Source organism: Lonchura striata, chromosome 12, assembly GCF_050655825.1.
Source record: "Lonchura striata isolate lonStrDom1 chromosome 12, ASM5065582v1, whole genome shotgun sequence".
Lineage (NCBI taxonomy): Eukaryota > Metazoa > Chordata > Aves > Passeriformes > Estrildidae > Lonchura > Lonchura striata.
Window position 1 is genome coordinate 17,471,613 of NC_140714.1, and position 17,474 is coordinate 17,489,086.

At 41.2% G+C, this 17,474-nt stretch overlaps 1 protein-coding gene across 3 annotated transcripts in view; it reads left to right on the top strand.

The window, feature by feature from the left end:
- The window catches only part of IPPK (inositol-pentakisphosphate 2-kinase), a 50,966-nt gene that overhangs the window by 13,400 nt on the left and 20,092 nt on the right, over positions 1–17,474 (top strand). Inside the window, exon 1 of one of the 3 annotated variants that reach the window (XM_021529198.3) lies at positions 7,460–7,627. The exons of 1 other annotated variant lie outside the window; for it this stretch is intronic. In XM_021529198.3, coding sequence (XP_021384873.1) covers positions 7,547–7,627 — 81 coding nt within the window. In that variant the 5' untranslated portion in view covers positions 7,460–7,546. Of the gene's footprint in view, positions 1–7,459; positions 7,628–9,030; positions 9,259–17,474 lie in introns of those variants that run through there. One more of the 3 variants, XM_085590743.1, reaches the window with a different exon arrangement.

Consider the following 17,474-nt stretch of genomic DNA (forward strand, 5'->3'; position numbering starts at 1 on the left):
AATTTGTTAATTTTTGTTTCAATGCTAAAGCTTTTTATTAAAAAGTTTAATAAGAGAAATCAACATATTTTTCAATGATTTTGTTTCAGAAGTTTTTTTTTTAATTTTTAAACAAACAAGAAAAAACTCAACAGCAAGAATGTCCATCAAATGTTTCTGTTTGAAACAAATAGTGCCATTGAATAGCTGACTTAGGAACACTTTGGAGCTTCAGTAAAATTACAAGAAACTTAAATCATGGGAAGCTTTTGTGCAATCTCTTTAGCTGTGTCTGTTTGTATTAGCAACCAGAAGCCAGAAAGGAGATTCAGAGCTGCTCCTTTCACTGAATTACCTGGGATCTCCCAATCATATGAGGAGTGTGTGCAAATGGCTTTGCTACTGAAAAACAAACAACCCCAAATTTCAATCCTAGAGATTTTATTCTATGAGATCCAGGAGATGTACATGGAGAGGAAAAATAAAGTAATGCACCTGATAGTGTCTCCTTAAACCAGCAGATGAGGCTGTTTCCTGTTTTTTCTCTTTTGCTATGCAAAATCCCTGGAAATCTGTAACTGCAATTAAATGCCTGTCTCCAGGGATGATTTGGTAAATGGAAATGCCTCCCCCTGTTTTTTGTTTTTTTTTTTTTCACTATAACACAGAGTCACAGATTCTTAGACAGGTTCAGAAACAGCTGTTCTGAACCTGTCTAAGATCAAGTGGATCATTAAGGTATATTTTTTTAATCTATAAATTCATGCCAGGTGGATTTGTATCTTCCAAGGTGCCAAGCTTTTTGGGCCTGATTCTGTTTCAATAAGTGTGGAATTTGATCCAGAATTTATGCTCGCTCAATTATCTTAAATATAATTCCTTGCTAAAAAGATTGACTTGAGAGATCTCTGTGTGTGCATAAATATATATATATATATATATATGTATGTATTCCCACTGACATGAAATAAAAGCATACATATGAGACATGTGACATGTCATGACAAGTGAGACACCGTCATAAAGTTTTTAATTGCAAAGGATATCGCACTTGTTTTTGGCAGATGATCAGTCAGAGAGATCTCATAATCACTTGTTAAGTATCCACTTCATTCCACCTTAATCAAGAAGAGTTGTAGATTGTCACCTCTGAAATAGCTGATTTAAATCAATAAAGTTATCATTGATCCTCTGATGGTGCAGTTCCCTTCAATTCTCTTTTATAACCTGGGTAGATGGAGCAGTGAGGGCATGGGAGAACTCAAATTAATGTGTTTTTCTGGTGGAGAATAAAAAAAACCAACCCAAGCCCTCCTGTCAGTAATAGCTCCTGCCCTGCTGAATGAGCCATAATTCTCTCTCCCAAAACATTTCTTCATTGTTGTGCTCTCTGCTGCTTTTTCAGAGCACACCCAGAGATATCTGTTCCTTCTGCGTTTTCTCTTTTCCTTGGAAGGGCCCCACGTGTTTGCCCTGCCAGGAGGTTCTGCAGCTGCTCAAAGTGCAGTTTCATAATCAGCCTACTGTGGTCTGTGAGGGAGCTGGCAGCAGAATGGCAAATCCTGCGCTCCTGGACGCTGTGGGATGTGTTCCCATTCCTCCTCCGGTGACGGCTGGAGCGCCTGTGTGGCTGTGCCATGTCACGCTGCTTTGCTGAGTCAACTAAACAAATTTTTGGGAAAAATCCCACCAGAGAAAACTCGACCATTCATTTGATGAATAATCAAATGAGGTGACTCATGGGTGTGACTCTGAGGTGACTCATGGGTCTCCATGTGCCAAGGGCGATGGGAGAGAGACACGGGAATACATGGGCAGATTTGGAACGGGGAACAAGATCACCCTTTTAAGATTCCATCATGTTTATATTGGTGTGTCTGCTTGGGAACTGCATTACATCTGTGTTTATGTATTGGAGATGACAGATAATGTGAGGCTCAGAATTTGAGAAGGTGTCTCTTGGCTATTTATCAGTTCTGCTTATTGGTATCAATCATGACAATTCCAGTAAATTTGGATCCTTCAAGGGAGCCGGTCGGGGGAACATTAAATTTTATGATGCCATTTACATAATGAGATCACTCCAAAATCATTAACACTACAGTGTTAATAAAAATACTAAAAGGTAGTACATATGGATTGAAGGGTCTTTATCTTTGCAAGTATTTGATAGCTGTGCCAAGGAACATAAATCTGAATTTCTCAGTAAGTACAAAGAAACTGATGCCCAGTGTGTCTGTACCACTCTATATATTGCTGTTTGTTGTTTTTCATCTATTATAGATTGGTGTTTCTGGGTATAAACTGACATGTTAACATGTTAGCAGTTTATACATAAATTAGTAATTTATCTTCAGGAGACCTTGTACTCAGTGGACTCAAAGTTCTAACAGGGAAGGTTTCAAGGTTTCCTATGGAAGCATTGCCAAATGATGCTGGTTTAGCTGAAAACCAGGTTAATCTACATCTCCTTCCCTGTTTAAAAAGGTCAAACAGGTTTACTTGAGTCAAAAAGTTGAATGCTGTGCTTTAACCATTAACAGGTCCAAGGGCTGGGCACAGTGCTGGGGAATATTTGTGATAGGATATAATAAAGTGTTTTCACAGGAGCAGTTGCAAGAGGTGTTTGATGGTGAGCAAACAGTGCAACATTAACAGCAAGTACCTGCACTGAGGAATGTTGGCCTGGCCTGAAAGTACCACAAGTCCCGTGGCTATAGAGTTCTGCCCAGGCTACAGAACTGCTCTGCATTCACCTCTTTATGGAAAGAGTAGTTTGATTTTTAATTGCTGGTATGTCCTTTCATACAGGGCAAGATCTAAAAGCTCTTTATCCCTTCCTCTTTCCTTCCTTGCCTGCAGATTTGAGTCTGTAAAAACAGACTTTAGGGTGATGCCTAGATGGGGTTGGTCTTGTTCCTTTCTTTAATAACCTGTCAAAGCTACTAGGATTTCACCATAGTTTTTTGTTTTAGTGACTGCCTACAGTGTATCTTCTTTTCCATATATTTTAAATCACAACACTGGTTTTCATTTGTTTGTGTTTTGGGTCATGGCCCACTGGTAAATAGTTGTTTTTCTTTTCAATGAATGTACAGGCCTCCTGTGTACAGGAAATGTTTTTAAATTGTCTTTTCTACATGTAAAAAATATTGTCTATCCTGGAAATTCTTTGAAGTTAGATATACAGTAAAGAGTTCTTTATGCTGTCTCTAACTTTATAACTCTCTCAGACTGTATGCAGCAATTAAAGTTCTTGGTAGCTATAATGTCTGTTTATCCATATCTGTGGTAAGTTTGTACTCTTATCTGCTAACAGCATAGATGTGGCTTTTTCTTTATTCATGTAAAGTCCCCTTTCCTGTTACTTACAGCTGAATTTCTGAAGCCATGACTTCCCTTATTTCTACAATATTTTATTGTGGTTCAAAGTACCACAGATACTTTCTAAAAAAGCCACAGAATGACACACTCCAGTCCTATTGTAATCTTTTTTTCTTTATTGGGTCAATGAGTCTTAGTCAGTGTGAGATGGTGAAGTGACAGTTGGAGCATGAAATTTCCTGCACTTCTAGTATGTGTGTGAAATTATGTAGAAAAACCAGGGATTAAAGAAGTAACAGTGGCATGGTGTAGCCTGATATGAGAAAAAAGACAAAGCTTGAACATTTTAATAATGTGAGTTACATAAGTATATTCAATTTTTGCTGGTCTGAGTATAATAAAAGTATGAAACTCAATCCTATTTAAAGAGAATTCTATCTTTTGAAACTGAAAATGTTGTAGTAGTTTAAAACAAATAGTATTTTGTAGTACAATTTCACTGTTGTCTTATCAAGTCCATTTAATATTTTTGCACTCATTGCCTTGAATTTGTGATTTTTAAACCTGATTTCTCCAGGCAGATGTTTCTAGGTCACAGCATAGGATATTTTGTGTCATGATTACTCTTTTCATAAAGAACAAAATATCCTTCTTTTTATACAGAAGTCTTTTTCATTTTAGGGACCAGGAGAACTAAGATGTACCTATTATAGCAAAAATCCTTTGTATTATTGGCACCCAGTTTTATCACGAGTCTCAGGTAATGCTATTTTTTCCCTCTCAGATAAGGATTTAATGAACTTTTTATAGAAAAGGATGTTAACATTAAATACTTGCCTGATACTTTTTTCCCTCCTCAAAGTGAATCTGTCAACTGTGGACTGTTCTGCGGCTTACGGGGGTTTCTCGCTGCTGTCCCCCGGCCCTTCCCGGCACCCTGGGACCCTCCGGCTAGCTGTCCCCTCTCGGGGCCGGGGTTTTCCGCGGTCCCGCTGCCCTGGGCTTACCAGGCAGCGTCTGGGTTAGCACGGTCCGAGCTGCGGCGCTGCCTCAGTCGCCGCAAGGGTTCGAGATAAAGAGACCCAGAGAGACCAATGGTATGCTTGTCCAGAGAGATTGTATTGCCTGAAGCATTGCAGTGACCAAAGGCCCTGGGCTATTGCCCAGATACAGTTTTATACAGCAAAATTAAGAGATAAGGTCTAAACAATGGGGATACTGTCCAGCTAAGGCACATCAGAACCACCCCAGGGGCCAGGTCCAATGGGAACTGCTCAGGGGTGGGGAGAAGGGGGTCTACAGAGGAATGCTGAAGTGGGACTTTCCCGAAACAGTGGAGCATACATAAATGTATCTTTTCCCTCAGTTTCTCATTCCCAAAGCCTTTCTAAAACAATGGGGCATGCATGAATGTATCCTTTTCCTCAGTTTACCATTCCCAAGGCCTTTCTAAAACCTTCCTCCACACTACCATGCCAGCATGATAGCAACACTGTTCCTGCAATTTCATTCTCATTCCCTGATGAACTTACAAATTGCAAAAGATGGCAAATGAGAGAGTCCAGTGTTGATGGCTTCCTAAGACCAAAGTATTCCGAGAAACAGAGATTGTGCCCTAAAGCACAATGCAGTTACAGCACTCTGAGGAAAAGAGATTTCAGGCCTGTGGTACTCTTCTGACTCCTTCCAACACCAAAAAAAGAACTGCTGAGGGGATGAAGTGGGGGCTGGAGAACTGAAGGTACTATTACATTATGCATTCCTGCTGCAGTTTTAAACTCATTTATTTACATACTGAAATACCACAGGATACCTGGCCATCTGCTGAGATCCCTGGGTGGATTTTGCAGGTCACTGAGCTCTGTGCTCTCAGACCTCAAGGCACCTAATTAAAACCCATCCAGGTATGTCTACACCAGCTGTAGTTACACCACCTGACAGGGGAATTCCAGTTAAGCAATACCTGAATGGCACCAAAGCTTCTGATAGTTCAGTCCAAACATGTTGTAGATAATAACTGCAATGAGTAATAAGATAATGCAGGGAGAAATAACATCTGTTAAATAGGCTTTTGTCCCTCCAGGTTTAATTTTCACCAGTGTATTCTCAGAGCACTGCCTCAAATTGCCCAATTGGTAGTTCTGCACCTCGGAATGCTGGAGGAAAAAGTGGAGAGGGAAGTGCCTTGCTGGAGAGAAGGAGTATGTTAAAACTTGGTGTCCTCAGTGTTGTTTACCTGTGCACTCAAACCTCCACTTTATTTTTAACTCTGTAGGTGTGCGTTTTTCAGAACTATGAAAGAATGTGCTGTGCTAGAGTTCCTTTTAAAATTGAGACGATATGTTGGTATTATTTCTGTATGTATTTCTTGATGTAAGCCTAATAAGTGTTCAAATACTACTTCCCTGCAGTACACACAGTCTTACAGTCCTGAGTGTAACTTCTTTATAACACTCTTCAAGTCAGGATATTATGGTTAATTCTTGTATGTTAGATGTGCATTCCTGGTAACATACCATAGAGAAACTTTGCAAACACAGATGACAGAAGCCTGCTTTAAAGAAATCACTGTAATTATTTTCATCTTTATCAAATGGTCAAAGGAGCAAGAATTCCTTTTGCATGTAGATATGTATAGTATGCTAAAAAAGGAAAAGTGATTTTCAGTTAGTATTTCAGCACATATTTTGTTTAACCCCTGTTTTTTAAGTTTAGTGAAATTGGATGATGTGTTTAAGTTACACCACACACATTTTAAAAAAAAGATCAGTGACTCATTGCAGATTTATGGAAGGTTTATTTTCAGCCTTCTAGGTGCATCTTCTTTCTCCATAAAAAAGGCACTGTTTACTTTGCTTTGACTTTCTTTTGAAAAGTTGCAACAGAGAGTCAAGTTTGGGTACTATCCAAATTATACAAATGTTCATTATACAGAGGAAAGCTTCTGAGTGTTAATTATTTTGTGCCAGCCTGGGCCCCTGTCATGAAGAGCCTAGTGAGGAAGCGGAAATAAATGGAGAAATTTCATAGAGCCTTTAGGGATTGTTTTAAAATGGTCATTGAAGGGTCAGTTTCACTGCTTGTGGTCAAAACTCAAAGTAATAAAAATTACTGGATTAATGGTTCTAGAATTTAATCCTGTATTTGTGATAGAGAGTTTGGATCTTTAGATTGTTTTCTATTTACTGTAAATAATGTATGTGTATATTCATATGTGGGAAACAGCTTAGTGTTTAATTTTTGAAGAATGTTACACAGATGTTGATCTTTCTGCTTCTAACGCTGGGTATTTGACTTGGTATATTGGAGCACAAGGGTAATTAAACAGACCCTTGACTGCAAGAGAAAACATCTGTAAAACTCAAACCAGCATAGCTGGAAACTGTAGCTGAAGAGACATTGGAAGGGACTGCCCAGGGGGATGGTGGAGTCACTGGAGGTATTCAAGGAACGACTAGATTTAGCACTTAGTGTCAGGTTTAAAGGTGGTGACTGGCTGTAAGTTGGACTTTATAGTCTTGGAGGTCTTTCCCAGCCTAATTGATTCTGTGAAATGCAATTCCAAAGGGGTCACAACCTCCCTTATTTTGGGTGTTGGATCATGCGCAGAGCCTCTGCTGCGAGCTCATCTTCCACAGTGAGCACGTTATACGGGCACCCCATACCGCACAACACACATTGGGATCAGAGTCCAGCTCCTGGACAGCCCAAAATCCCACCCTGTGTGTCCTGAGAGCATTGTTCAAACTCCCCTTGAGTTCTGTGACCGAGGGGAGGCTGTTCAGTGCCCGACTCCACTCTGGGTGTTCCTGATGAGGTCTCCCCCAGTCCTTCTCTCTAGGCTGAGCAAACCGAGTGCCCTCAGCTGCTCCTCAAAGCCTTTCCCTCCCGGTCTTTCTGCATCCCCGTGGCCTCCTTTGGCTGCTCTCTAACACCTTTTTTTACAGTGTGGCGCCCGAACTGCAGACAGGGCTGAAGGCGAGACCATTGCCGGGCAGAGCGGGGCCATCCCCTCCTCAGGCCGGGGCTCTCGGAGGCAGGCGATGCCTTTCTGCCGCCGGTTCTGCCCGGGCGGCGCTGCCCGGCCCCGCCATGGCGGCGGCGGCGCTGCCCGGCTCCAAGATGGCGCCCGCGGTGGGCGGGACTTCCCGTGGCTGAGGGCGGGCGGCGCAGCCGCCATGGTGGCGGCGTGAGGCGGCGGGGCCGGCGGCTGCTCCTGCCCTCCGCGCGGCCCGGGCCGGGCATGGAAGTGGAGAAGATGGATGAGAATGAATGGAAGTACCATGGGGAAGGCAACCAGAGCCTCGTCGTCTCACACTGCCAGGTACGGGGAAAGCCCAAGCCGGGCCCGCGTGAAGGGGGCGGCCCGGCGGGAGCGGCCGCTCGGCCCCGCCGCCCGCCCTCGCCGCTTTCTTTGCCGGAGGAGTTTTCTGTCCCCGGGAGATCGGGCCCGTCCCGCGGGGAGGATGAGCGGGCGTTTCTCCGTCTCCTCCGTCACAGCCAGCAAGGGTGGGAGGGAGAGTGGCCTGGGCCGGGCAGCTGCTCCTGGAGATGGGAGCTGTGAGGAAAAGTGCTAAAAATTCGCCTTTTCTATCATCATTCGCGGCTGTGGGTGATGTGACAGGAGAAAGCGAATTGGTGAAGGCGTGTTTTTCCCTTTGTCACCGACTCTGTGAGGGGTTTGAGCACTCGCTGCAGTGCTGGGCCGGGCTCCCGACTCTAATTTAGGTTTTTGGCTTTGCCACGGAGCTGCTGTGATGTGACCCCGCCGGTCACTTCATCCCCACTTTCCCATGTACCTGTTGGTGTGTTTTTTTGTTTTGTTGATTTCTTTTCCCTTTTTGTTTGTATGGGTTTTGGTTTTTTTGGGTGGGAGGGGGCCACGGGGGATGGAGGTGTATTTTATTAAAAAATACCAGTGTAATAGATTCAGCACTTGAAGCAGTAATGATTAAACGAAGCTGAATCCAATCAAGCAGACTCTGTGTCAGTTTATGCTGACAATGTATTCGTGTCCCTCTTGCACGTGCATTATTTACTTAATATACTCGGATACATGCCCCTTGAAGGAGTTTATTCATTTTCTAAAAAGTGCCTGTGTCCGTGTTTGTGCTTTGAAGATGTATTTGTATTTTAGTTTAAAAGCTGGTATGGATTTGCCACAGAATGTTCTTGATGATTCATAGATCAAAACTCAGCAGAGCCAGAATGTTGAAATGGAGGACTTTTGTAGAAAAAGATCTATAGTAAGAGTTGAATCTTAAGAATAATTTTTAAAAATTATGTCTAAATGAATGAAAATACTGCATTGTATTAATGTTTGTTTTCTGTGTTATAAGTATGAATTTGATGTAAAATATTAACAAATACCAAGCCTGAGAAAATGCTAGAAATCTTGTGGTGCTCTCCAAACTTTAGCAGGGACACTTCTGTGGCTATGTCTTTTTCCCTCCTCTTTTTCTTTATATCAAATACTATTTAAAAACAAATTTTAGTGCAGGAAGAACATGTATGATTTTGTTTCCTGTCACATTTAACTTTGAAAAAGGCCGTGTAGAAACTACGCCGTCACTGGATGACGGGAATCAGGATAAATAATGGAAATAATGGATTATTAGTGATGTAATTGTGAGTATCTTTAAAGATGTGGAAAATGAGGAAGTCAGTCAGTGATTCAGAATAGCTGCTGAGCCTGCCAGTTCTCTTGTTAACAAGATGAAAAAACTTTTTTAAGATAGAGGGAAAGTGAAATAGATACAGTTTTTCTTTTATAGACAACTTTGGAACAGTAAAGCTTACATTTTGTATCTTTGTGTCTACTGATGACATAGTCTGGTAAACTTGAAACCTGTAAATACAATTTGCATGTTAATTGTAACTTTGTGCCTCTTAGGAACAGGATATGCTTGCACCATTAATCATCGTTCTTGTGATCTGGTGTTAAGTTATTCTCAGGTTTGTGTGGATGGATCAGCAGCCCAGCTAAGACATTTTGACTGTTCTCACTTCATTCTATATCTTCCCAGTTCATGTTTTTTGTGTATCAGTGCAAGAGGAGGGGAAAGGGACTTGGTCGTGGTGGGAGAGACATGAATGGATGCTCAGATACAAGTGAGAGGCCAGACTGGAACAGTGCATGTGCTTGTTGTTTCCATGTTCTGATGTGCAGTGGTGTTTTGAAGTGTGGAGAGAAAGCTGCTCCCTACCTCTCTTCCTTGCTTCCAGGAAATTTGAGAAGTTTTGTTTTTTAAACTTGAACAGAAAAGTGAATCCTTGTTCTTTTGGAGAAGAGGACATGAGCTGCTTTGCCTCACAGAGAACAAGGTCTGGGGTGTTGTGTTTGAGCTCCTGCTCTCTGCACCGCTCCTTGGAGCGCTGATAACAGCCCTGTGCAAGGTCACATCTCCAGTGCAGGGTGTGTGGGCTGGGGTGGGCAGCCTGGCTGTTCCTGCCTGTGAGAGCTGTGGCTGGCTTGGGGATGGACTGAAAGGGCTTTAAGGCTCATGTCATCACAGGGTGCTCTCCTGTGTTTAAGGCTCTGCTTAATTCCTGGGGCTGCTCCATTCCCTGTAGGTTGCCCTTTAAGACATGAATGTAACGCATTGTTAATCCAGTACAGTACCAAATTAAAAAGTTGGTCATGGAAAAGTCACATGCCCAACAAACAGCTCTGCTGGCAGTGAGCTGATAAGCCCTGGACGCAGGCGACATGCAGCCGCTTTTCCAGTGCGTCCAGACAGAGCTTTGTCTGGCAGTGGGATGCTGGCATCCTATGGAACGTGCTCTCTTGTTTCCATGAAAGTGCTCTCAGTGCTTGCTGCACTTTTTCCTCTTGCTGGTTATTAATCCTGCAGGATGTAACAGTGACAGGAGTCTCACTGGGTGCTGAAACCACTGCAAGTGCATCTCTGTTCCTTATCCCTCCAGTGCAGGATAGGGATCCTGAGGCATGGTATGGGCTACTCAACACGTCTCTTCTTACAGTGGTAGTTTTATAGAGTTACTTTAATTAATTTGGCAGACTTTTGACAGTGATCCGGTGAATAAAGATGGAATGCCTGCCGAGCACTTCCAGTTCCCATTGTTATCACTGGAGCTCTGTGCTTGCTTGCTTGATGAGCACTCAAACTTCTGCTTTCATGAATTTTTGAAGTTTCAGTTTTGGAGAATCTGAAATTCCAGAAGATGTACAAAAGAACTGTGGTACAAATTTCTCTGGCAGTCAAGCTTTTCCTTTTGGTTTTTATTGAAGCTGTGAATGAATTAAGTCAAATTGAAACTGAATTGTGGCTGAAAGGCCTTTGTACAGTCTTGCAGTCTGCTGAAGTGCTGGAATGATCAGACAACTTTGCTACCTCATGATTCTAGTGTGAAATACAGCTGGTAACTCTGAGGTGTTGGTGAAAATCTGTGCTGCAGGACAGATACAGCTCCACAAATCCCAGCCAAGCACCATCACGCCCATCCAGGTAGTTTAGAAAGGAGGTTTCTTTTCCCAGGAGTTTTTATTGGAGAGTTGCTCCTTCTGCTTCAAATTTGGCTTCAGATTTAAAGAGAGTGAACCAGTGCTTTCCCTTCTCTTCCCTACTCATGAGCAGTGGAGAGCATCCAGAGAACTGCTGCAGAACAGTTATCTCCGGTTAGCTGTTGTGTCTTTCTGCAGCTCAGCTCAGAAAAGCTGGAAATCCTCCTTTGGAGTTCTGCACTTCAGTCAGTTGTTTGCTCTTATGGGACACTTCATTTCAAAAGGCTTCGGTAGATGTTTGTAGAAAGTAGTGTAAGCAGCTCTAGGAATAATAACTTGGATTTCTTTCTGCTGTTGAAACATGTGCTTGTAGTCTGCAGTAGTTGCTCTATGACATGAAGTATGTACATTCCTCCTGGCCTCTGTTTTACTTCTTGTGTATTGGGATACTGTGGTAACCAAAAGCGTAATTTTGAAATACATTTGAACATTAAACTTGTATTTCAGGGTGAGTATGGGGAAGTGGAAAATAGGAATCTTTTTCCTCCACCTTGATTTTTATTCGGTGAGATAGTCTAGAACAACCTTGTTGTGTTGTTGCAAAAGGTTGTGGTTTATGGCTTGAGATGCTTGGATTGTTAGTGTTCATCTACTTCATGTCTTGGAATGTTTGCAACTCCAGCAGATATCTAGCAGATATCTTTGGGTTTTGGTACAGGATTTAATTTGTTAATGCATAAAGCTTCTCCAGGACATCTGTGAGCTTGTAAGTAGGAAAAGGGAAAGGAGGGGAGATGGAGAAGATAAGGAAAAGCTTAAGTGTAGCTAAGGAGTCTGGATGAGGGAGTCAAGCCAGGCAATGAAGCTTGCAAAAGATTCTCAAAATTGGCTTCTGTAGTAAACAATCTGTCTCTTCTCTGTGATATTTATTTTCCCTTCAAGACCTGTGGTAAAGATGGAGGATGTCCAGTGCTACTTTAAAAATATCCTTCCCAATCCTTGTGCTGGCTGCACAGGGGACTGTAGTGAGCAGAGGTGCAGGGAGAGAAGGGGATCTTGTGTTTTAGCAGCAGTCTCTGCTTTCACTGCGTCTGCAGCTGCTTCTGCTGGCACCTGCATTATGATGGCTGCAAAGCATGTGCAGGAAGTCCCTTTCTGCATAGAGGGGAGGGGGATTTGGTTTGGGACTTTGAAATAACTCTGTGAGAAGGGGATTTGTGTCAAATTAGGGTAGATGTTCTTCATAGTGCCTTTGCGTTATGAAATAGTTTTCCTGTGGCTGTTGATTGTTTTGTTTATAAGAATAATGACAAGTTCAGTAATGTTGCAAAAAACTTACTTGAAGACAGGATTGTATGTTTAGACAGAAGGGTGTTGCTGAAAGAGTAGAAAGCTTCTAGTTGGAATGACTTAATTATCTGCAGTTTTCCTCTGGTCTTGTTTGGCACCAAGGGATGATGCTGATCATTAATTGCTGTCTCATTGAGAGAATTTTCTTAAGGTGCTTTTTCTGATGATGTCATTTTGTACATGTCCCAAAACTTGTGTGGCCTGTTTCTTTTGTTGGTTTTCTGTGTAGAGTTCCTGAATCTGTTTTGTGCTATTGAAGTTTGTGTAAGAACTGACAACCCCCAAACTTCTGAGTTGTTCCTGAGAAATTCCAGATTGCTGACTATAAAACAAATGTTTTAAAGGTTGTGTTCTGTTTTTTGTTCAGTGTGTTCTGATTATTTTTTTTTTCATTAATATCTATATATGTCTTGATTTAATGGAAAAATAGAACAGGCTGATGATTCCTGTATTAAAGAATCTTCAGTTAGGGAGATTTTGCTGTTCCTGTGGTTATAAAAACAATAGTTTATTAATAATGGCCATTGCAATTATTAATAATTTTTGAATATTGCTCTGATTAAATATGGCCACATTCTGGTCTCTTGGTTCTTTTACAGAAAGATATTATCAGAAAAAGTAAAATGCAACTTCTATTTCTTGGATTTTAACTTGACTAATTGGGAAAGACATAGTTATGGTAAGACTTGAACTTAAACATTTTTGTCTCCTTGATGAGTTTCTAGTATTTACATTCCAAACCTGTGCTGATTCCTGCTTCTGATGGATTTGGCAATCATGTAATGCAGGGACAAGTTCTGCATTTGATTCTGTAGTATTTTCTGCCTCTTCTGATTGATGTTTGGGTTTTTGTTTTTATTTATTTTTACATTTAAATTTCATAGGGCATTTGTTTGACCTGGATTCTGCAGCTTTTTTTTTTTTTTTTTTTGGGTGTGTGCATATCTTAGCAGTGTCTAACTCTAAACATTGTTTAACAAAGCCCCCACACCTGCACATCTTTTGCCTGCTCAGACAAAAGGACAGGGAGACAGCTTGATGACTGAAGATGATAGTCCTTCTTAGTTGTCATTGCTTTTGATTTTTTAGCATTTTATTTACTTGTTGCAAACAAGTGGAGGAGCTTCTGCCCAAATTGACTGAAACAGCTATGAAAACTAGTTGAAAAAGCCAAATATGTGATCAGGGTGTGTCATCAGTGAAAAGAAAGGAAGAGATGCCTGTCTTGCTGGGAACAACAATGAAGTTTTTATGAACAGAGGGCAGTCACCAGTTTGAGTTGGAATTTGGGAACCTTTGTGACACCTGTATTAAACTGTAGGATTCCTTGCATCGACCTTGGCTAATGGATATTTAGATACACATCTATGGTCAGTGGATTGAAAAAAGACAGTTTTGTATTTGTGTTTAGCTCTTTGACTAAAGAGGTACAGTGTGACTGTTGATGCCATAACTAATTGACCTAACTCTACTTGAGTACAATCTACAAAGGTTTTATTATAAACAAAGAATTAAAAGTTGAAAGTACTTCCAGTTCTGTGAATTAGCTGTGAAGCTTTTTATTGACACATACTTCCCCCAAGTTATTACATTGAGTCAGCATCAAGGAATTTTAATTCTGTATCAGGATCTCAATTCAATATTGTACCAGTAGTTAAATTTAAAGTTTTATTGTGTTTACCAGGTTTCTGCACTGCAAGGATGCTCTGAATGCAGAGTGGTTTAGTGTCTTCCATGAAGTGAAAGGGAAGGTGACCCTGGGCAGCAGGGCTGAATGTAGAGAGGAGAGAGAGAAGAAAGGCAGCAAGTAAAACTTTTCTTATATGAGTGCCTTAAGTTTTGTAGATGCAAATGGGGAAACACAGCATGTGTGTGGATGGAGATGGGAGACAGAAACTCTGTGGTCTAACACTAATCCCATATGACAGTGGTCATTTAACTGCAGAAGCAGCAACACATCTCTCCTCCCTGCAGAATACTTATTTCAGAGATGCTGTCTTTTGCTAATAATGAGTGTTGGAGCAGACTTGGATTTTGGTGACCTTCTTTGGAAATTCAAACTCTACTTTGGGTCTATTTTTTTTTTTTTTATTTTGGTGGGACTTTTGAGAATGCTGAAGGCTATATCCACTGAAAATGTAAAACAAATCCCAGTTTTGCAGTCAAGCTCATGAGATTATTAGCCTTGATTAAAAATGATCCTGTTTTTTTTTTCTGGTTGGGTTCAGTGCTGGCTCAAACTTGAATGTGTTCCTTTTGCAGCTGAGATCAAGTTGTTATCTCAAAAATATTTATTTTGTGTCTATTACAAGTGTTTGTAATGCAGTGATGGATTTCTGTGCGTTTTCTGTATCTGCCCTCAGCTGACAGCATCTGTGGGCTGGTTGCTTTGGATAAGGAAGCCTGTCTGACCCAAAGCTGAGTAGGAGTGCTCAGTCTAAGATATGCCACTTTATTCACTCCTTTTGTTCTTCCTTCCTCCCAGCTTTTCAGTGGCTGTTCCTTTTGCCTCATTGGGTTTGCCTGTGACACGGAATGAAGTGTCAAGGAGGTGTTCTGACCTCCTTGAAGTGTCCTCCCTGACCTGCTCTTACTTGGGAAGGAACAGTCACTGGATTCTACATGAGCACAAGGCTTCCTTAGGTGCCTTCTGGTTCACTTGTTCTGGATGCTGAGAATTATCCACTTGTTCTAATTGTCCATTTAATTATTTAACTTAATTCTAATCCCTCTTACTGTTTTGACTCCTTATTTCCTCTCCTCATTAATAATTTCCTGGAATGCCTGGTTTCCCCAGCATAACATCAGATGACTTGGCAGCTTAATGCTGGGAAGTGTGTGTTGCTGTTAGAGGGGGCTTTAGAGCAGCTTAAAGGGAGGAAGCTTAGGATGTGTTTTTATGCTCCGATTGGTAAATCTCGCCTGTTTGACAGATGGATGAGGTATTTGATATGCTTTTAAATGTTTAGGGCCATTTTAGCTTGTTTCACAGCAAGGACGTCAGGGCCATGTGCTGTGCTACCCAGACAGTGCTAAAGCACACTGAGGGCCAGGCATCAATGGGTTTATTCATCCTGTTCTCTCTCTGGTACGTGTTTCCACCTCATACCAGTCTGTGTTTCACTTGATATCATTTCAGGTGCTCTGATTAGCTGCTTTGGCTGAAGGGCAGACATTTCCTCCTCACTCTTGCAGAGTGCAATCATTAAATTCTCTTGGAATTGGTACCATCTGTGCATTGCAAGGTAATAGAAGCTTAACTATAAAGTGAAACCTGAGGTAGTGCTTGACTCTCATGGGAATCAAGATCATAGCCAGGCAGCAAAAAAAATCATAATGAGCACCTGAAGTCTGATGCAAGCTGTGAGCACTGTGCTAAAGAAAACAAGTGTCATGGGGGGGTTTGCTTGCAAATAAGGGTTTGCCATATTGAATGGTGGAAAGCCAGATGCCATGCCACAAATCCTTTATTCATGTTAAGAAATAAAACCATTGTTCTTCAAGGACTCCTGTGCTAAATAAAAAAGTATTGTTCCTATTTCTGAATGCATTTTTGCACTATGTGTGAGCAATTGCTAAACTTCCTCCATACTGGCAGGAAATGTAGCTTTCCTCATTTTGTTTTGTGTGATCTTACCCACCTTATGTAGAACAAAACTGAGTTGGAAAACAATTTTTTATTATACTACCAGTGTATTTAATTCAAAAGGTACAAAATTTTATAGTACTTAGTTTGTTTCCATCTCTCATAACCCTTCACATTGCACAGCAGACTGACCCTGGATGAGGAGACCTTTAAAAATGTCTTATGTTGAGTATCATGAAGTTAAGCTTTGGCTGAGGTGCCTGGGCAGCGTGGTGGGCATGTTTTCACTGAGGTCTACCATATCTCAGAGGGACGAACTCTCCCTGTCACTGTCTTTGCTGAGATGTGAAGATAACACTTCTTTGTCCACTTTTCTCCTTTCCAGAAATTGCATTTTCTGAATTGAAAACAATTGTTTTCTGTTCAAATCCCTAAAACTAGAATTGGAATTTAAAGGGTTGTGGGATGTAGATTTGGAATAAAAAAGTCAGAATAATTTTTTTTGGTTGGCAAATTCTGCATGCAGCTGCAGTGTGTTACTGCAGGAATAGCTTAATATCAGCTAAACAATTCCATAGTTCATGTTGAGTACCCTTGGAACTGTCAATAATCAGTATTTGCATATCACTGTGTTCAGTTTGACTCCCTCCCTTGGACTGAAAATTAGAATAATTAGAATGTACTTTCTGTAGGTGCCATTGCTGTAGGTTGTTGTAAACCCACAATGATTAGGGAGCACTGAATAACCACAGTGGTAGGTTCACCTTAGAGCTGTTTGGTAAGTTCTTGGTAGCTCTTCAGGGTCAGCAAAACAGTGAATTAAGTAACCAGCTACAAAGAAATTCAGAGTCTTTACAGACCCTATTTTCTCCAAAAATATTTGACTTTGAATCTTCATCTCCTTTGGCAGTGGCTGGTGGTGGTGTGTGAAATTAGTTGCAAAAAATAGCAGAGTAAAATTGTAGAGAAGATTTGTTACCAATCTTTGAAAGTGTTTAACCCATGTTTATAATTGGAAACTTGTGACTTTTATGTGCACAACTTCAAAAGAAAGATGGGTTATCTGTTTATGTACTGTGTGCCTTTTTAAACAACAGGTAGGTAACTGATGAGTGTAATACTGATGGGTGTTTAGATGCCAGAATTTATGAGGTGTTGTGGAGGGAGATGATGGGTGTGGGAAGGGGGGTGGAGTTCCTTTTGGGACTAAAAAGTTGCTTCTCAGAGTCTTGTTCTCTACCGGTCAGTCTTATATATGTGAGCCCAAGCTGGGAATCAACGAGATGAGAATCTTTTCCAGTTTTGGAAGGAGAGATGTCAGAGCAGGGCTTTGCCTCCAGACAAAAGCAGTTAATGTGAGCTGCTTAGAATAATAATAGAGTAATAACAAATGACGTGAACCTGCTTATTTGGAAAAGGAGAAGCTGATGTTTCCCAGGCTTTGTGTTTGGACAGGCTAATTCTTTGTATTTTTGTACAGAAACTTATTTTGAACCTGTATGAGCAGAAGTGGTAAGAGCAGAGGGAAAATATACATCTTTCTGTATATCTAAGCAACTTTACCAGCAGTTGAGCTAATTTTAATTTTTCCTATTTCTTTCACTGCCGCCAACTCTTATCTGGATTTTTGTTACTAATGTAGCAAGAGACCTGAAAAGAATCTCCGTGATGCAAACGAGGTTGTTCCCTGAAGGGGAATATCAAGAGTATAGATTTGTCCCAGTTGCGTTTAAGTTCTAAAAACTCTCCAGTTCAGGAGGCCTGCATTTT